The sequence below is a fragment of the Bos indicus x Bos taurus genome, chromosome 21, assembly GCF_003369695.1.
Source record: "Bos indicus x Bos taurus breed Angus x Brahman F1 hybrid chromosome 21, Bos_hybrid_MaternalHap_v2.0, whole genome shotgun sequence".
Lineage (NCBI taxonomy): Eukaryota > Metazoa > Chordata > Mammalia > Artiodactyla > Bovidae > Bos > Bos indicus x Bos taurus.
This window is the reverse complement of record NC_040096.1, coordinates 67,227,177-67,248,735: the sequence shown is the minus strand read 5'-3', so window position 1 is coordinate 67,248,735 and position 21,559 is coordinate 67,227,177. Positions and strand designations below refer to the sequence as shown.

At 40.6% G+C, this 21,559-nt stretch overlaps 1 protein-coding gene across 1 annotated transcript in view; it reads right to left on the bottom strand.

Annotated features, from left to right (window-relative positions):
- RCOR1 (REST corepressor 1) overlaps positions 1 to 21,559 on the bottom strand; it is a 117,420-nt gene that overhangs the window by 34,658 nt on the left and 61,203 nt on the right. The window contains exon 3 of the mRNA XM_027521977.1: positions 275 to 358. Within this exon, the coding sequence (XP_027377778.1) occupies positions 275 to 358 (84 nt within the window). The remainder of the gene's footprint in view (positions 1 to 274; positions 359 to 21,559) is intronic.

Genomic DNA, 21,559 nt, shown 5'->3' with positions numbered 1-21,559 from the left:
ATCATTTTCTTTCCACTCTGAACCTTTCCTTCTAGTTACTTCAGAATATTAGCTATTTCCACATTTTACATATAAAGTAAATTATGAAACCATACTTTAAGAATCTTTAAATCATTATGACAGGATACAACAAAGAACATATTTTCAGATTCTTCAAATTACTTAAAAAATGTAAAATAAATGTAATATACCTATAGACTTTTAGCTACAAAGGTAAGTCTAAAAGTTTGCAGTAAATAAGAAAGATGGAAGACAAAAGTGCTTTAAAACTTACATTTTGCTTCTGATAGATTTTGATTAGGTGACCAGACCAGCATTCCAAGATTGTCTCGTTCTTGACTGCGTCTTGCTAGTTTGGCTTGGGAGAAATAAAAAAAGAAAATTCTTATTAAAAATTTAGCAGACATAACTAGTGACAACTAACACCACCACTCTGGTCTGTTTTAAACCTCAGAAGATGATGACATCACCCAGCCACCTGAAATCTGCCCCAGTGGAACCTGCGCATTTAACATGGGTGGGTGCAGGGGAAGAGTCCTGAAGTTTGCGGAAACATTTCTGCTTCCAAGTCTTCTTCTACCTAAACTTTTATTTATGTAACAAACAGGCATATATGAGGTAGGCGTGACTACTATTCTCATTTGCTAGGTGAGGAGACGAACAGGTCACTCAGCTGCTGGGAGGCAGACCCGGACTGAGCTCACGCTCAGCCAGGACAGCTGCAGCGCCTGAGGGTTTCGTCACCACGGACTAAGGGGACACAGAGAACGGAAGCTGATGCGGCACGGGAAGCTGCATGTGGCAAGTTGTTCAAGGATTCTTTTCAACTGAATTTTTCACGTGTGCTTTGAATAACCTTACCCTTCACTGCCATTCGCGTACTGGGTATTTTAGTGATTTGACAGCAGGAATTCAAAAATTCTTTTAACAACTTTAAAAAAGAATGTTACGTATGTGTTTAGTTGCTCAGTGTCCGACTCTTTGCGACCCCATGGACTGTAGCCCACCAGGCTCTTCTGTCCATGGGGATTCTTCAAGCAAGAATACTTGAGTGGGTTGCCACGCTCTCCTAAACGGGATCTTCCCAACCCAGGGATTAGAGCCACATCTCCAGCACTGCAGGCATATTCTTTACAGATTGAGCCACCAGGGAAGCCTTTTAGAAAGAATAACCAACCATTTAAAAAGATTTAAACTGAAAGGAAATGTGTGAAGTGCATTCAAATTCTTAAAAATCTGATACAAAACAGTAGGTCAAAAGATATACAAATGACTCGTACAACTGGACTGACCACAAACGACAGTCAAAAATTACAATAGAGACAATTAAGATGTTATCTTCAAAAGGTACAAAAGACTCAAGAGACAAAAGGCTCACTAATCAGTCTTTAGATTGATTTAGATCCAAACTCATTCATTCTAAAGACATTCTCTTACTTGACCTTTTTTTCTTTAAATAAATTCCTCTGAAACATGATGAAAGTTCTGCAATCTACTTCCAGAAAAAAATTCAACTTAAACACACACACCAATATAAACATACTTTCATAAAATTTATAAAGACTTGTTTAAGAATTCGTGCTTTTATGAAATTGCCAGATCTTTTAATCTTATCTTTTATATAACTTTGTATAACAACGTAGTCTTGATTTTAATGAATTTCTGCACTTTTGCTAAAATCTGTGGGGCAACTACTTTAAAGAAAACTGATGGAATGGTGGGAAGGCAAGACTATGAACAAGGCAAGATTAAAGGTGGAATTTACCGGCTGGATAGGAACAGGGTGTAATGAAGAGGGACACAGGAGTATGATAACAGATGGGAGTGACTGCTTTTAAGTCACTTTTTTATACGGTTTTTAAATACGGGTCTGACTTTTAGAACAATGTTAAGGCTACACAAAATCTAAAAGTAAAAATAAAGCCAACAAATACTTGTGTGGGGATGGACCAGACATGGAATACAGGCTTTCGGTATTTCAAATAAAAATCCAAAGTCAAACAGAAATAAAAGAATCCACGTTGAGAAAGCAGAATTAAAACTGTTTTTATTCATAGATGACATGATCACCTGTGTAGTAAATCTACTGTACCTACGAAAAGTTGTTAGAATGAATGAGTTTCGGCAAAGTTGCAGGAAACAAGTTGTTTCAACTCAATTTCTATATATGTGTGTAATCAAAAATCAAAATGAAAGAATACCCCTATTTAGTTGATAGATGTGATAGACATGGGTTTCCCTGGTAGCTCAGACAATAAAAGAGTCTGCCTGCAGTGCGGAAGACCGGAGTTCAATCCCTGGGCTGGGAAGATCCCCTGGAGAAGGAAATGGCAACACACTCTAGTATTCTTGCCTGAAAAATCCCCTGGACAGAGGAGCCTGGCAGGTTACAGTCCATGGGGTTGCAAGAGTCGGACACGACTGAGCAACTTTACTTTCACTTTGAGCTTCCCTTGTGACTCAGATGGTAAAGAATCTGCCTGCAATGCAGGAGACTTGGGTTTGATTTCTGGGTGGGGAAGATCCCCTGGAGAAGGGAATGGCAACCTACTCCAGTATTCTTACCTGGAGAAATCCATGGACAAAAGAGCCTGATGGGCTACAGTCCAGGGGGTCACCAAGGGTTGGACATGAATGAGTGACTAACACGTCAGAGTGAAGACATGCACTGAAAACTGCTAAATATTTGAGAGAAACTAAAACTAAAGATCTAAGTAAATAAGATATATCATTATATGGATCAAAAGACTCAAATATTAAGATAGCACTCTCCCCAAAGTGCTCTATAGATTCAACACAACCCCATCAAAATCCCAGTATACTTTTTTGTAGGAACTGACAAACATTCTAAAATTCCTGCTGCTGCTGCTGCTAAGTCACTTCAGTCGTGTCCGACTCTGTGTGACCCCATAGACGGCAGCCCACCAGGCTCCCCCGTCCCTGGGATTCTCCAGGCAAGAACACTGGAGTGGGTTGCCATTTCCTTCTCCAATGCATGAAAGTGAAAAGTGAAAGTGAAGTCGCTCAGTGGTGTCCGACTCTTAGCGACCCCATGGACTATAGCCTACCAGGCTCCTCCATCCATGGGATTTTCCAGGCAAGAGTACTGGAGTGGGGTGCCATTGCCTTCTCCCGCAGGAAAATGTAAAGAACCTAAAATAGCCACAACTACTTTGAAAAAAAGCAAAGCTGGAAAACATACTGTCTGAACTGAACTAATTATGAAGATCCAGTAATCAAGACAGTGTGGTACTGGCACATAGAGAAAGAAATGGAATAGAACGGAGTCCCAAAACAGAACCCCTCATATAGGATCAATAGATTTTCCACAAAGGTGCAAAGGTAAAATTCAATGGAGAAAAATAATCTTTTAAACAAATGATGCCTGAACAAATGGATATTCATACTTAGAAAAATTAATAGATCTAGTCTTACCCTATATACAAAAATTTATTCAAGACTAAATATAAACCCCCAATTATAAAACTTGTAAAAAATATTTTTGATTTTAGGTTTACAGAGATCTTATTAGATAAACACCCAAAAGCACAATCCATAAAAGAAAAAAGTTTATAAATTGGATTCATCAAAGGTAACAACTTATTTTCAAATACTACTAAAGGGATAAAAGCCAAGCCAAAGACTAAGAGAAAGTAATTATAAACCACACATCTTATAGAGACTTGTATCCAGAATATATAAAGAACTCTCAAGACTGAACAATAAGAAAAACCTCAACTGTCAAGGAATGGGCAAAAGATTTGAATAAATACCAAGCAATGGACAGGAAACACATGGAAAGGCATTAAAGACCAACAGTCATTAGGGAAAGGCAAAACCACATGAGACGCCACAACACACCTACTACAAAGTACGAAGTTCAAAGGGCTGACGATGCCCACAGGGGGCATAATGTAGAGAGATCAGAAGGCTCCAAGGCTGCTGGCGGAAGTGCGAAATGGTACTATCACTTTGGGGGAAAGCCCAGCAAACTTCCTAAAATTGCAGTATGTCCATTAAAAGGAATAAACCTCAGCAATAAAAAGGAATGAACTATTCAGGCACACGGTATGAACGAATCTCAGAAGAACCCTGCTGAGTGAAAGCATTACAGACACAGAAGGGGAGGTGAGAAAGGATTCTCAGGTGCTGGACAGAAACAGGTGCTTATCGTTAAGAACCAACTGGTTTTAGTGTTCACAGACGTGCATATGTGCGCACACATAAATACATTACTGATCCTGGTTTGTCCACCTCAAGACTCTAGACACAATGACAACCTAGTAAGAAGGTGAGCACATTTAGCTGTCAGACCTTGGTCTCTAAATATCGTTCTACAATAAAGGAAACTAGATCTCCATAGGAAAATGGTTGACTCCAGGCCTTGGAGGGCTAGGACAGGAAAAGTGTAAGAGAACCTGGAATATTCTGTTATGCCAGGAGGCAGCGTGCACGCTCAGTCACTTCAGTGTATGCCTCTTGCAACCCCATAGATCTTAGCCTGCCAGGCTCCTCTGTCCACAGGATTTTCCTCATAAGAATACTGGAGCGTGTTGTCATTTCCTCCTCTTCCCCACCCAGGGATCCAACCTGTGTCTCCTGCATCTCCTGCACTGCAGGGAAATTCTTCACTGCTGAGTCACTGGGGAATCCCAAGCGCTAGCAGAGTGCTCAAAGAATGATGGAATCTATCTACCACAGATCAAATCTGCAATAATCTGAGCAAAATAAATGATCATAATAAAATAATACTCTATAAATCATGAAGTAATAATGATGTATGAGTTCATACCGACACAGACAAATGGACAGCATAAAGGCAAATGAGGCTACAACAGCCAGGCTGGAGCTGGATAACTTAGACCACCCCGCTCTAAGACTCACTATGTAGAACAGCACGCGAGGCGGTGGGGTGCTGGTGAAGAGGCACACGGGCCAGTGGGCAGATGCAGACCAGAAGTAAACCCACGTAACTACGGCCAACTGATTTGAAACAAAGATGCAAGAGCAACTCAATGGAGAAAGGATATCCTTTTCAACAAAGGGTACTTCAATAATCAGAAGGACTTTCTTGGTGGTCCAGTGGTCAAGACTGCGCTTCCACTGCAGAGGGCGAGGGTTTGATCCTAGATCAGGAACTAAGATCCCACATAGTGTGTGGTGTGACCAAGAAGTATTTTCTTTTTTAATGGATCTCTATATGCAAAAGAAGTGAAACTCGACCTATACCTCATACCTTACAGAAATTCAATTCAAAATGGATCTTAAATATAAACCGACTCTGTGCGACCCCGTGGACTGTTCCCTACCAGGCTCCTCCGTCTATGGGATTCTCCAGGCAAGAGTACTGGAGTTGGTTGCCATTTCCTGCTACAGGGGATTTTCCCAACTTAGGGATCGAACCCTAGTCTCCTGCATTGCAGGCAGACACTTTACCCTCTGAGCCACCAGGGAAGCCCTTTTAAATATAAAAGTAAAACCTAAAGCTACAAATCTTTTAGGAAAAAAACATGAGAAAATCTTCATGAACTTGATTATGGAAATCATTCTTAGATATAACACCAAAAGCACAATCCATAAAAGTTAAAAACAATAAACTGAGCTTAATAAAAACTCAGACTGTGAGAGAACATCTGCGAAGCACAGCACCGGACAAGGACTTGTACCCAGATCATAGAAAAGACATTTAAAACACGACAGTAAGAAAATAACCCAACTTTAAAAATGGGCAAAAGATTTAACAACTGTTTCACCAAAGATGGCACATAAGCACATGAAAAGCAACATCATTAGCCATTAGGGAAATGCAAACTAAAGCCACGATGAGAAACCACTGTATAACTATTAGAACTTCTAAAATAAAAGAGACAGATAATACCAAGTACTAATAAGAATACGGAGCAACTGAAGCTTTCTGACAGTGCTGGGATCGGTGCAAAATCATAAAATCACTCAAGAAAAGTTCTTCAGCTTTAATCAGATACAACCATACTTAACGAATGACTCAACAATTCTACCTGACTATATACCCTACAGAGTTAACATACATGCATGCATGTTAAGTCGCTTCAGTCGTGTCTGAATCTGTGTGATCCCATGGACTGTAGCCTGCCAGGCTCCTCTGTCCATGGGATTCTCCAGGCAAGAATACTGAAGTGGGTTGCCATTCCCTTCTCCAGGGAGAGTTAATACATGTTCACAATAAAACCTGCACACAGTGACTTACAATTCACAACTGTCAAAAACCGGGGAAGAAACCCAAATGTCCTCAAAGAGTAAAAGGTTAAACAGGCTGGAGAGGTTAAACACACGGCAGCACCACCCAGCATTCAAAACACATGGAGCACTGACAGCGCAGCAGCGGGGCCAGACCGCAAGAGCTCACACGCTGTGTGATCCCATCCACGTGACAGTCTGGGACAGGTGAAAACCACAAGGCAGGGAGGAAGGGAAGAGTTGTGCAAGGTAATGTTGTGAGGAGATGGAACCATTCTGTATCCCAGCTGCAGGGGTGGTTACATGAAACTACACATGTCTTGATTCTCACAAATACGGACACCAAACACCAGTCCATTTCGCTGTATGCAATCTGAATACAAATACAACGCAAAGAAAGCAGTGCCATTCATTTCTGGACAGACACTGATATCTGCTGGAGGTGTTAATAACTCTGCAGCTGCTCTCTTTTGTTTAGTAGAGCTTTTATTGAAGTGTCATTGACGTACAAGATTTTTATAAGTTACAGTTGTACAACACAGTGATTCACAACATTCTCCTCGTTTAAAGTTGATTACCGAGTGTTAAAAACCTTCCCTACCTGGAGGGAAGCTGAAGAAAGACAAGGAAACTGAAATTATCAGTTGCCATCAAGGGAATTCGCACTGCCAGTGGGAATGTACATCGGTACAACTGCTTCAGGGAACGCTGGCAATGTATGAGAAAGCTGAAGCAACCAGCTTTGCTGCAACCAGCAACCCATTTCTAGATATAATACATGTATCAGTAGCAATGCTTTTCAAAGTGCAAGTTGGGCCAATTTACTGATTGGGTCCTAGTCAGCATTTAAAAAAAAAGAAAGAAAGAAGAAGAATAGAAAACACCAGCATATTTTTCAAAGCTTTTAAGTACCTGCCTAGAGATTTCTTAACACAGGTATCAACTGGATTGGTTACAGCACCAGGCACAGAATCCAGCGTTAATCTAGGCGCTATAGCTTTGGCTATATGAGCTGACATTAAGTAAGGAAGAAACCCTCCATCCTGTGGGTGTGTTTTGTCTAATCACTGAAAGGCCTTACAGGGAAAACTTGAGATTTCTCTGCCTCAACACTGAGCCTCAGCTTCCTCCTGCAGGACCTGCCCTACAAAGTTCACATGTGCTGGGCATCCACGATCACAGAAGTCAATACCATAAAATAATGTCTAAACACTCACTCACACACCACTGCTTCTGTTCCTCTGGAGAACTCTAACATGGATGGTCATTACAGCACTGTTTACAGTGCTGTAATGCGGCAAAATCTTCTAAGTCCATCCACAGGAACTGGCTGAATCACAGTATAGATATCCAAAGGAATCAAGCACAGAAAAGAAAGGAGTCGAGCACTTCTTCAAAAGCCTGAACAGAGTCACCGTAACTCAGCAATTCCATTCCTAGGTGTACAGCCCAGAGAAAGGAAAACGTGAAAGTGAAAAGTGGAAATGTCAGTTGCTCAGTTATGTTCAACTCTTTGTGACCCCATCCATGGACTGTAGCCCGGCAGGCTCGTCTGTCCATGGAATTCTCCAGGCAAGAATACTGGAGTGGGTAACCAGTGTGTAGCTGCATAAAAACTTGTATACAAACTTTCACAGCACTATTCACAACAGCCAAAGCTGGAAACCATCCAAATGTACATCAACCGATGAATGAATAAGCAGATTTCAGTCTGTGTGTATGATGGACTATTATACGGCCATAAGCGAGAATGAAGTACTGATCCATGTTCAGTATAGATTCAACCTGAAATCATATTAAAAGTGAAAGCAGTCTGTCACAAAAAAAGACACAGTATACAATTCCATCTACATGAAATGTCCAGAGTAGGCAATTCTATAGACAGAAAGTAAATGAGTGGCTGCTAGTGGCGGGGGGCGGGAGGTGTCTGGGCGAAGGAGGAGCGACTGTTACTGGGTGGAGCATCTCTTCATGGGGCAGCAAGAAATGGTCCAAAACTGAGTAGTGACGGCTGCACAATCATGTGAACATACTGAAAACCAGCGATTTGCACATTTTAAACAACGAAATTGTACATTTTGTGAATATCTTAATAAAACCATTATTTTAAAAGTGAGAATACTTGTTTCTAGCCTAAGTATTTTTTAAATGAGTAAATCAATTAAAATGCAAAAATACCAAACCAGAGATAAGAAAAACCACCCGGTAAATTTAAACAGTGGATAAATCCTAGAAAAGAAGTGGGGGCACTGGATTGAGAGGAAAAAATGAAATTTGTGCTTTTTGCTCCACATACTTTCTTATTGTTTGGATTCTCTTCATAATAATGCATTCAAGTAATACACAATTAAATTCTCTTTTACAAAAGAAAAGAGAATTCATTTAAAACTTACAGAGAATTATTTCATGATTGCAATTTTGTATTTCTTATGTTGCTCATTTCCTAAAAACTTGAAAACCTGCACAGATTACTTACAAAAAGAAAACTAAGTATGTTTCCAGAATTAAAGAATTTAGAGCTTTCAGGGGGAAACCCACTACAACAGAATAAAGGAAAGCAGAACCTCACTCAGTTTCAGTCAACGCCGTCTCACCCCTGGTCTCCTAGTGTAACTACAGGGAGGTGCATGACCGCAGAACTAGCGCCTAAAAACGTGGGCAACAAACAAGCAACCTGAAAAATCTATAACCTATTTCTTGTTTACGCTCCTTGACCAGCAGGAGGAAAACAATTTTAAGCTAGCTTTCCTTGAGGATTAGTCTCTCAGACTGCCACAATATAAATACATTCAAAGATGACAAATACTCAACAAAACACTGCATGCAACAGTTTGCACATACTGGACTTCAGATATTGCAATTAACAAACACAGAATTATAAACATATATGGAATTTTTAAAGAAACAGAAGTGGGAATCACAGAAATGAGTAAGCAACAAACGAGCAAACACAAAGACATGTATAACAATGTTAGCCCAAAACCAAAAGCACAGAAGTAAAAATAAGTGGGACTACATCAAAATAAAACACTTCTGCAAAGCAAAGGAGTTTATCAGCAAAATGAAAAGGCAACCTACTGAAAACCACTGAATCAAAAGAGAAAATACTTGCAAATTTTGGGAGAAAATACTTGCAAACCATATATCTGATAAGTGACTAATACACAAAATAAAAAAGAACTCATACAACTTCACAGCAAAAAAAAAAAAAAATTCAATTTAAAAATAAGCCTAGATTCAATTAAACAGCTTTCCAAAGAAGGTATATAGGTGGCCAACACGTACATTAAAAAAAAAAAGCTCAACACTGTTAATCATCAGGGACATGCTATGAGGTGTTATCTGACACCTGTTAGAATGGCTATTATGAAAAAGACAAGAAATGACGAGTGTTGGTAAGAAGGTAGAGAAAAGGCACATTGTCAGTGGCAATGTAAACCGGTGCAGCCACTATGGGAAATAGTACAGAGGTTCCTCAAAAAATAAACATAAAGCTCTCAAATGATCCAGCAATCCCATCTGTCTGAAGAAAAGGAAAGTACTAGATCAGAAAGATGCATGCACCTCAGTGTTCACAGCAGCACTACATGCAGCAGCCAGTGCTGGAAACCACCTCAGTGTGTATCCATGGATAAAAGAATGAACATGGACACACAGGAATGCTATTCAACTATGAAAATGAAACGTTGCCGTCTGGGACAATCTGGGTGGATCCTGAGGGCAGTACTTAAGGAAAGCAAGGCAGAGACAAACACCACATGATCTCACTAATGTGGAATCTGAAAAAAGCTCAGACACAGTAAACAGTGGTGCTTACCAGGGGTGGAGGGTGGAACGGGGTGATATCATGAAGGGAAGATTAAAAGGTACAAACTTTCAGTGCTAGAATGAATAAACTATGGGGATGTAATGAACAGCATGGTGACTATAATAATACTGTACTACAAAAAATAAACTCAAAATGATTGAAAGACCTAAATATAAGACATGACACCATAAAACTCCTAGAAGCGAACACAGGCAAAACATTCTCTGACATAAATTCATGCCAATATTCTCTTATATCGGTCTCCTAAGGCCAAAGAAATAAAAGCAAAAATAAACAAATGAAACTTAATTAAACCTAAAAGCTTCTACACAGCAAAGAACACCATCAGTGAAACAAAAAGACAACCTATGGAAAGGAAGAAAATATTTGTAAATGATACGATCAACGAAGTGTTAATATCCAAAACACACCAACAGTTCACACAATTCAACATCAAATAAACAAAGAACCCACTCAAAAAATGGTCAGAAGATCTAAACAGACATTTTTGCAAAGCAGACATACAGAAGGTCAAGAGGCACATGAAAAGATGCCCAACACTGCTAATTATTAGAAAAATACAAATCAAAAGGACAACAAGGTATCAACTCAAACCACTAAGAATGGCCACCATCAAAAAGTCTACAAATGATAAACACTGATGAGGGTGTGAAGAAGAGAACCTTCCTACACTTCCTGCAGCTGCTCTGAAAAACAGTATGGAGGCTCCTTAAAAAGCAAAAAATAGGACTTCCCTGGTGTTCCACTGGTTAAAACCCCATGCTTCCAACGCGGGATGCAAGGGTCAGGGAACGAGGATCCCGCATGCTATGTGGTACAACCAAAACAAAAAAAGAACTACCAGATGATCCAGCAATGCCACTCCTGGACATAAATCCAGAAAAGATGAAAATTCAAATTCAACAAGATACATGCACCCCAATGTTCACACAGCACTATTTAAATAGCCAAGACATGAGAACAACCCAAGTGCCATGGACAGATGACTGCCTTAAGATGCAGTGTGTACACGTATCAGTTCAGTTCAGTCACTCAGTCGAGTCTGACTCTTTGCAACCCCATGGACTGCAGCACACCAGGCTTCCCTCTCCATCACCAACTCCCGGAACTTGCGCAAACTCATGTCCATTGAGTTGGTGATGCCATCAAGCCATCTCATTCTCTGTCATCCCCTTCTCCTCCCGCCTTCAATCTTTCCCAGCATCAGGGTCTTTTCAAATGAGTCAGTTCTTCGCATCAGGTGGCCAAAGTATTGAAGCTTCAGCTTCAGCATCAGTCCTTTCAATGAACATTCAGGACTGATTTTCCTTAGGATTGACTGTTTTGATCTCCTTGCAGTCCAAGGGACTCAAGAGTCTTTTCCAACACCACAATTCAAAAGCATCAACTCTTTGGCACTCAGGTTTATGTTCCAACTCTCACATCCATACACGACTACTGGAAAAACCATAGTTTTGACTAGACAGACCTTTGTCAGCAAAGTAATGTCTCTGCTTTTTAATACGCTGTCTAGGTTGGCCATAGCTTTTCTTCCAAGGAGTCAAGTGTCTTTTAATTTCATGGCTGCAGTCACCATCTGCAGTGATTTTGAAGCCCAAGAAAATAAAGTCTCTCACTGTTTCCACCGTTTCTCCATCTGTTTGCCATGAAGTGATGGGACCGGATGCCATGATCTTAGTTTCCTGAATGTTGAGTTTTAAGCCAACTTTTTCACTCTCCTCTTTCACTTTCATCAAGAGGCTCTTTACTTCTTCACTTTCTGCCATAAGGGTGGTGTCATCTGCATATCTGAGGTTACTGGTATTTCTCCCGGCAATCTTGATTCCAGCTTGTGCTTCATCCATTTCATATGTGTATACATATAAACACATATAAATGTATACATGTAAATACATATAAACACTCACCCATAAAAAAAGAATCAAATATTGCCATTTCTGGCAACATGGATGGACCTAGAGAATGTTATACTTAGTGAAGTAATTCAAGAAAAAAAACATTTTATGGTATTACTTAAATATGAAATCTAAAAAATAATAAAAATCAATCTATATACAAAACAGAAATAGATTCACAAACATAGAAGACAAACATACTAAAAGGGAAAAGGGGAGAGGATACATTAGAAACATGGGGCTAACAGATACATCTACAATCTACTATACATAAAACAGGTAAGCAACAATGATTTACTGTTATCAGATCAGATCAGTTGCTCAGTCTTGTCCGACTCTTTGCAACCCCATGAATCGCAGCACGCCAGGCCTCCCTGTCCATCACCAACTCCCGGAGTTCACTCAGACTCCCGTCCATCAAGTCAGTGATGCCATCCAGCCATCTCATCCTCTGTCGTCCCCTTCTCCTCCTGCCCCCAATCCCTCCCAGCATCAGACTCTTTTCCAATGAGTCAACTCTTCGCATGAGGTGGCCAAAGTACTGGAGTTTCAGCTTCAGCATCATTCCCTCCAAAGAAATCCCAGGCCTGATCTCCTTCAGAATGGACTGGTTGGATCTCCTTGCAGTCCAAGGGACTCTCAAGAGTCTTCTCCAACACCACAGTTCAAAAGCATCAATTCTTCGGCGTTCAGCCTTCTTCACAGTCCAACTCTCACATCCATACATGACCATAGGAAAAACCATAGCCTTGACTAGACGGACCTTTGTTGGCAAAGTAATGTCTCTGCTTTATAGCACAGGGAATTATGGGGCTTCCCTGGTGGCTCAGATGGTAAAGAATCTGCCTGCTATGCAGGAGACCTGGGTCAATCCCTGGATCGGGAAGATCCCCTGGAGCAGAGAATGGCTACCCACTCCAGTATTCTTGCCTGGAGGATTCCATAGACAGAGGAGCCTGGGGGGTTCAGTCCATGGGGTCAGAGAGAGTCAGACGTGACTGAGCGACTAACACTTTCACTTTCCTCTGGGGAATTATATTCACCCTGGTAAAAAACTATAAAGAAAAATAATCTGGAAAAAATAGATACAGGACTTTCCTGGTGGTCCAGTGGTTAACAATCCAGCTGACAATTCAGGGCTCACGGATTTGATCCCTGGTTGGGGAAGATCGCACACACCACAGAGCAACAAAACCCACACCCCTACAACTACTGAGCTCCCAAGCCACAACTACTGAAGCCAGGTTGCCCTAGAGCCTGCTGCTGCTGCTGCTCCTAAGTCGTTTCAGTCGTGTCCAACTCTGTGCGACCCCATAGACGGAAGCCCACCAGGCTCCCCCGTCCCTGGGATTCTCCAGGCAAGAACACTGGAGTGGGTTGCCATTTCCTTCTCCAATGCATGAAAGTGAAAAGTGAAAGTGAAGTTGCTCAGTCGTGTCCCACCCTTAGCGACCCCATGGACTACAGCCTACCAGGCTCCTCCATCCATGGGATTTTCCAGGCAAGAGTACTGTTGAAAGCTTTCCCGCCAAGATGCAAACATCTTCTGATTTCATGGCTGCAGTCACCATCCACAGTGATTTTGGAGACCAAGAAGAGGAAATCTGTCACTATTTCCACCTTGTCCCCCTCTACTTGCCATGAAGTAAAGGGGCTGGATGACATGATCTTAGTTTTTTTAAAATTCAAGCCAACCCTTTCACTCTCCTTTACCCTCATCAAAAGGCTCTTTACTTCCTCTTCGCTTTCTGCCATTAGAGTGGTATCATCCACGTATCTGTAGTTGTTGATGTTTCTCCCACCTATCTTGATTCCAGCTTGTAACTCATCCAGCCCAGCATTTCTCATGATGGCATCGTATAGATTTAACAAACAGGGGGACAGCAGACAGCCCTGTCACACTCCTTTCTCAACCCTGAACCAATCAGTTGTTCCATACAGGGCTCTAACTGTTGTTTCTTGAGCCGCATACAGGTTTCTCAGGAGACAGGTAAGATGGTCTGGTATTCCTATCTCTTGAAGAGCTTTCCACAGTTTATTATGATCCACACAGTCAAATGTTTTGGGGTAGTCGATGAAACAGAGGTAGATGTTTTTCTGGAATTCCACTGCCTTTTCTATGATCCAGCGAATGTTTGCAATTTGATCTCTGGTTTCTCTTCCTTTTCTAAACCCAGTTTGGACATCTGGAAGTTCTTTGGTTCACATAATGCTGAAGTGCAGCATGCAGGATTTTAAGCATGACCTTACTAGCATGGGAGATAAGTGCAATTGTCCGAGGATTAGCACATTCTTTAGTACTACCCTTCTTGGGAACAGGGATGAGGATTGATCTTTTCCAGTCCTGTAGCCACTGCTGCATCTTCCAGATTTGCTGACATACTGAATGCAACACCTTGATGGCATCATCCTTTAGCGTTTTGAAGAGTTCTACTAAAATTCCACTACCATCCTAAAAGCATCCACTAGCTTTAGGAACAGCAGTGCTTCCCAAGGCCCACTTGACTTCACTCGCCAGAACGTCTGGCTCTAGGTGACTGTACCATCATATTAATCCAGTTCATTAAGATCTTTTTTGAACAGCTCTTGTGTGTACTGTTTCCATCTCTTCTTGATCTCTTCAGCATCTACTAGGTCTCTATCATTTCTGTCCTTTACTGTGCCCATCTTAGGGCAAATGCTCCCTTGATATCTTCAGTTTTCCTGAAGAGATCTCTAGTCTTTCCCATCCTGTTGTTTTCTTCTAGTTTTAGACACCGTTCATTGAAGACCTTCTTCTCCCTCCAGGCTGTTCTCTGGAATCTGCACTTAGTTGTATATACCTTTCCCTTTCTCCCTTGCTTTTCGCTTCTCTTCTTTAGCTATTTGTAATGCCTCCTCAGATAACCACTTTGCCTTTTTGCTTTTTTTTCTTTGGGATGGTTTTGTTCACTGCCTCCTATACAATATCACAGACCTCTGTCCATAGTTCTTCAGGAACACTATTTACAAGTTCTAATCCCTTGAATCTATCCGTTACCTCCACTGCATATTCATAGGGCATTTAGGTCGTTCCTGGCTGGTCTAGTGGTTTTCCCTGTTTTCTTTAGTTTAAGCCTGAATTTTGCTATGAAAAGCTGATAATCTGAGCCACAGTTAGCTCCAGGTCTAGTTTTTGCTGACCATATAGAGCTTCTCCATCTTCAGCTACAAAGAATGTAATCAATTTGATTTTTGTATTGACCATTTGGTGATGTCCATGTGTAAAGTCATCTCTTGTGTTGTTGTAAAAGGGTATTTGCTATGACCAGTACATTCTCCTGGAAGAATTCAGTGAGCCTTTGCCCTGCTTCATTTTGTACTCCAAGGCCAAACTGTACTCCAGGTATCTCTTGACTTCCTACTTTTGCATTCCAATCCCCAATGATGAAGAGAACATCTTTTTTTGGTGTAAGTTCTAGGAGGTCTTCATAAAACTGATCAACTTCAGCTTCTTTGGCATTAGTGGTTGGGATATAGACTTGGATCACTGTAATAGTGAATGGCTTGCCTTGGAAATGAACCAAGATCATTCTGTTGTTTTTGAGGTTGCACCCAAGTATTCCCTTTCGGACTCTTCTGTTGATTATAAGGACTAATCCATTTCTTCTATAGGATTCCTGCCCACAGTAGTAGATTTAATGGTCATCTGAATTAAATTTGTCCATTCCCACCCATTTTTGTTCACTGATTCCTAAGATGTCGATATTTTTGCTTATCATCACCTGCTTGACCATGTCCGGTTTACCTAGATTCATGGACCTAATACTCCAGGTTCCTATGCAATACTGTTCTTAGCAGCATTAGATTTTACTTTCATCACCAGACATATCCACAACTGAGCACTGTTTCCACTTTGGTCCAGCCACCTCATTCTTTCTGGGGCTACTAGTAGTTCTTCTTCACTCTTCCCCAGTAACATACTGGACACCTTCAGACCTGGGGGACTCATCTTTCGGTGTAATATCCCCTTCATGGATCACTGCCTTGTCGTTGTGAAGGGGCTTGCATAATTCGATGAAGCTGTGAGCCATGCTGCGTAGGGCCACCCAAGACTAATGGGTCATAGTGGAGAGTTCTGACAAAATCTGATCCACCGGAGGAGGGAATAGCAAACCACCCAATATACATGCCTTGAGAACCTTATCAACTGTATAAAAGAACAAAGATCAATAAGTAAATAAAATTAAAAAAAAAAAACAATAGAAAACATCAACTAAACTGACTGCTGACTCTGAAAAGATAAACAAAATTGATAGACCTTTAGATAGACTCATCAAGGAAAAAAGAGAGCTCAAATCAATAAAATCAGAAAGGAAAAGGTTACAACTGACACCACAGAAATACAAAGAATCACAAGAGACCACCACAAACAATTATATGCCAATAAGATGGACAACTTAGAGGAGACACAGACAAACTCTTAGAGATGTACAATCCCCCAAGACAGAACCAGGAAGAAATACAAAATATGAACATACCAATTACCAGTAATGAAACTGAACCAGTAATTTTAAAAACTCTCAACAAAGCTGAGGACCAGACGGCTTCAGAGGTGAATTCTATGAAACATTTAGAAAGGAGTCAACACCCATTCTTCTCAATCTATTTCAAAAAATTGCAAAAGGAACACAACTCAATGAGGCCAGAATCATTCTGAGGCCAAAACCAAACAAAGATATCACACACAAAATAAAATTACAGGCCAATATCACTGATGAACACTGTCACAAAATCCTCAACAAACTATTAGCAAACCAAGCTCAACAATAAACCAAAAGGATCATAAACTGTGAGCAAGTGGGATTTATCCCAGGTGTGCAAGGATGGTTCACTATCTGCAAATCAATCAATGCAGTACACTACATTAACAAAGTGAATAAAAAAATCAAATCATCATCTCAAAAGATGCAGACAAAGCTATGGACAAAATTCAACATATATTTATGACAAAAACTCTCAACAAAGTGGGTACAGAGGTACCATACCTCACCATAATAAAGGTCACAGCTAACATCACACTCAACAGTGAAAAGCTGAAATCATTTTCTCTAAGAAGAGTAACAAGACAAGAGGCCCACTCTTGCCACATTTATTCAAGATAGTTTCAGAAGTCCTAGCCACAGCAATAAGACAAAAAGAAATAAAAGGAATCCACACTGAAAAGAAGTAAAACTATCACTTTTTGCAGATGACATGATATTATACATAAAAAACCCTGAGGATGCCACCAAAAAACTAAAAGAACTCTTCAATAAAGTTGGAAAAGTTGCAGGATACAAAATTAATATACTGAATCTGTTGCATTTTTATACACAATCAACCAACTATAAGTAAGAAAAATTAAGAAAACCCCAGTTACCATCACATCAAAAAGAATAAAATATCTAATAAATCTAATAAGGAGGTAAAAGATCTGTATATGGAAAACTATAAGACAATGATGAAAAAATTAAACGATATAAACAGAAGGAAAGGTACGCCATGCTCATGGACTGGAAGAAATTAATACTGTTAAAATGATCATACTACTCAAGCCAATGTTCAGACTCAATGCAACTCTATCAAAATACCAATGGTATAAAAAAATTCCAAAATTTCTATCAAAACAAAGGACCCTGAATAGCCAAAACAATCTTCAGAAAGAAGAACAGAACTGAAGGTGCATGCTCCTTTAGACTTACAGACTAAAGACTTATTATAGACTTCAGACTATAATACAAAGCTACAGTCACCAAAACAGCATGATCCTGGCACAAAAACACACACAAAGATCAACGGAATCGAATAGAGAGCCTAGAAATGAACTTTCACTTTTTTTTGACAATTAATCTACAACACAGATAATATATTTCATGGCAAACAGAAGGGGGAAAAAAGAAAGCATGGACAGACTTTACCTTCTTGGGCTTCAAAATCACTGCAGACGGTGACTGCAGCCATGAAATTAGAAGATGTCTGCTCCTTGGAAAGAAAGTAATGTCAACTCTAGACAGTGTATTAAAAAGCAGAGACATCGTGTGCTGACAAAGGTGTGTTCAGTCAAAGCTATGGCTTTTCCAGTCACATATGTATCCGAGAGCTGGACTATAAAAAAGGCTGAGCATCAAAGAATTAATGCCTTCAAACTGTGGTGCTGGAGAAGACTCCTGAGAGTCCTGTGGACCACAAAGAGATCACTCTAGTCAATCCTAAAGGAAATAAACCCTGAATATTCATTTGGAAGGACTGATGCTGAAGCTCCAATACTTTGGCCACCCAATGCAAAGGGCTGACTCACTGAAAAAGGCCCTGATGCTGGAAAAGACTGAAGGCAGCAGAGGATGAGATGATTAAATAGCATCACTGACTCAATGAACATAAATCTGAGCAACCTCCAGGAAACAAGTCGAGGACAGGGAAGCCTGGCGTGCTGCAGACCATGCAGTTGCAAAGAGTCGGACAAGACTCAGCAAATGAACAACAACTACAACAAAGGAGGCGAGAAGAAACAACAGGGAAAAGACAGCCTCTTCAAAAACAGTGTTGGAAAAATTGGACAGCTATATGCAAAAGGATCAGATTGGACAACTCTCTCAAATCATGCACAAAAATAAATTCAAAATGGCTTAAAGACTTAAATGGAAGACCTCAAACCATAAAAATTCTAGAAGAAAACATAGGCAGTAAGCTCTGTGACATCAATTGATCTTGGTAATTATTTTTATATGTCTCCCCAGACAAGTCAAACAAAAGCAAAAATGAATAGGTCTCAAATCCAAAAAGCAAACAACCCAATCAAAACTGGGCAGAGGACCTGAAGAGACACTTTTCCAAGAAAAACATACAGACGGCTAACAGGCACATGAAAAGATGCTCAACTTCACTAGCCATAAGGGCAATGTAAATCACCACAGTGAGATTACCACTTCACATCTATTAGAATTGCTATTATCAAACTGAAAATTGCTCAGTCATGTCCCAACTCTTTGCGACCCCATGGACTATACTACAGTCCATGGAATTCTCTAGGCCAGGATACTTAGTGGGTAGCCTCTCTCTTCTCCAGGGGATCTTCCCAACCCAGGGATCGAACCTAGGTCTCCCGCATTGCAGGCAGATTCTTTGCCAGCTGAGCCACAAGGGAAGTCAAGAATACTGGAGTGGGTGGCCTATCCCTTCTCCAGTGGATCTTCCCGACCCAGGATCAAAGCGGGGTCTCCTGCATCGCAGGTGGATTCTTTACCCACTGAGCTATCAGGGAAGCCCTACTGTTTTGTGTTTGTGTATGTATGTGCCTTTCCCTTCTCCAGGGGATCTTCCCAATCCAGCAATTGAACCCACATCTCCCACATTGCAGGTGGCTTCTTTACCAGCTGAGCCACAAGGGAAGCCAAGAATACTGGAGTGGGTGGCCTATCCCTTCTCCAGAGGATCTTCCTGATAGCTCAGGTGGTAAAGAATCCACCAGCAAGGCTATTATCAAAAAGACAACAAATAATAATTCTTGGTGAGAATGCGGAGAAAAGGAAATATTCACACACTGTTGTTGGGAATGTAAATTGGTGCAGCTGCTATGGAACAATATGGAACAAAATTCCTCAAAAAATTAAAAATAGAACTAACATATGATCCAGCAATTCCACTTCCAGGTACTTATCCAAAGCAAACAAAACAACACTAATCAGAAAAGATATAAGCACCTCTACGTTCACTGCACTCAATAAGTCAGCAAATTTGGAAAACTCAGCAGTGGCCACAGGACTTGAAAAGGTCTTTTTTCACTCCAATCCCAAAGAAGGGCAAAGCCAAAAGAATGTTCAAACTACCACAAAATTGTGCTCATTTCACATGATAGAAAGGTCACGCTCAAAATCCTTCAAGCTACGCTTCAACAGTACATGAACTGAGAACTTCCAGATGTATAAGCTGGATTTAGAAAAGGCATAAGACCCAAAGATCAAATTGTCAACATTCACTGGATCATACAGAAAGCGAGGGAATTCCAGAAAAATTTCTGCTTCATTGACTATGCTAAAGCCTTTGACTGTGTGGATTACAACAAACTGTGGAAAAGTCTTCAAGAGATGGGAATACCAGACCACCTTATCTGCCTCCTCAGAAACCTGTGTGCAGGTCAAGAAGCATCAGTCAGAACTGGACATGGGATAACAGACTGGTTCCAAACTGGAAAAGGAGTACTTGATCAAGGCTGTATATTGTCACTCTGCTTATTTAACTTATATGCAGAGTACATTAAGTGAAACAACCATCTGGATGACTCACAAGCTGGAATCAAGATTGCTGTGAGAAATATCACCACCTCAGATAAGCAGACGATACCACCCTAATGGCAGAAAGTGAAGAGGAACTAAAGAGCCTCGTGGTAAGGGTAAAAAAGAGTGGAATAGCTGGCTTAAAACTCAACATTCAAAAAACTAAGATCATGGCATCCAGTCCCATCACTTCATGGCAAATACAAAGGGAAAAAGTGGTAACAGTGACAGATTTTATAATTTTCTTGGGCTCCAAAATCACTGTGGATGGGGACTGCAGCCATGAGATTAAAAGACACTTGCTCCTTGGAAGGAAAGCTATGACAAACCTAGACAGTGTATTAAAAAGCAGAGACATCACTTTGCTGACAAAGGTGTATATAGACAAAGCTATGGTTTTTCCAATAGTCATGTTCAGATGTGAGAGTCGGACCATAAAGACTGTTGAGCACTGAAGAATTGACAATTTTTGAACTGTGGTGCTGGAGAATACTGTTGAGAATCTCTTGGACAGCAAGGAGATCAAACCATTTAATCCTAAAGGAAATCAACCCTGAATATTCATGGAAGGACTGATGCTGAGGCTCCACTACTTTGGCCACCTGATGCAAAGAGCTGACTCACTGGAAAAGACTCTGATGCTCAGAAAGATTGAAGGCAGGGGGACAAGGAGGCAGAGGATGAAGATGGTTGGATGACATCACTGACTCAATGGACAGGAGTGTGAGCAGGCTCTGGGAGACAGTGAAGGACAGGGTAGCCTAGAGTGCTGCATGGGGTCACAGAGTTGGACACAACTTAGTGACTGAACAACAACATGTTCATAACAGCCAATAATCAACATACGGAAGTAACCTAAGTGCCCATCAATACATGAACACATAAAGAAGATGTGGCATATATACGCAATGGAATATATTCAGCCATAAAAAAGAAACCTTGTTGGCTGCAAAAACATGGATGGACATAGAGGGCATTATGCTAAATGAAGTAAGTCAGGGACGGAAGGACAAATATTGTATGATTTCATTTATATATGGAATCTAAAAAAAGAAATGAACAAACAGAATAGAGTTATAGATTCAGAGAACAAACAGGTGGTGGCAAGAGGTGGGGTGAGGAGGAAAGAAGTAGATGATACAGAGTAAGAGGTACAAACTCCCAGTTGCAAAATGTGTCACAGGTATGAAATGTACAGTGCGGGAAATACAATCAGTAATTATGTGGTATCTTTCTATAGTGACATATTGTAATTACTAGACTTATTGTGGTGACCATTTTGAACTGTGTAAGAATACTGAATCACTATGTTGTATGAAGTGAAAGTCAGTCAGTCATGTCTGACT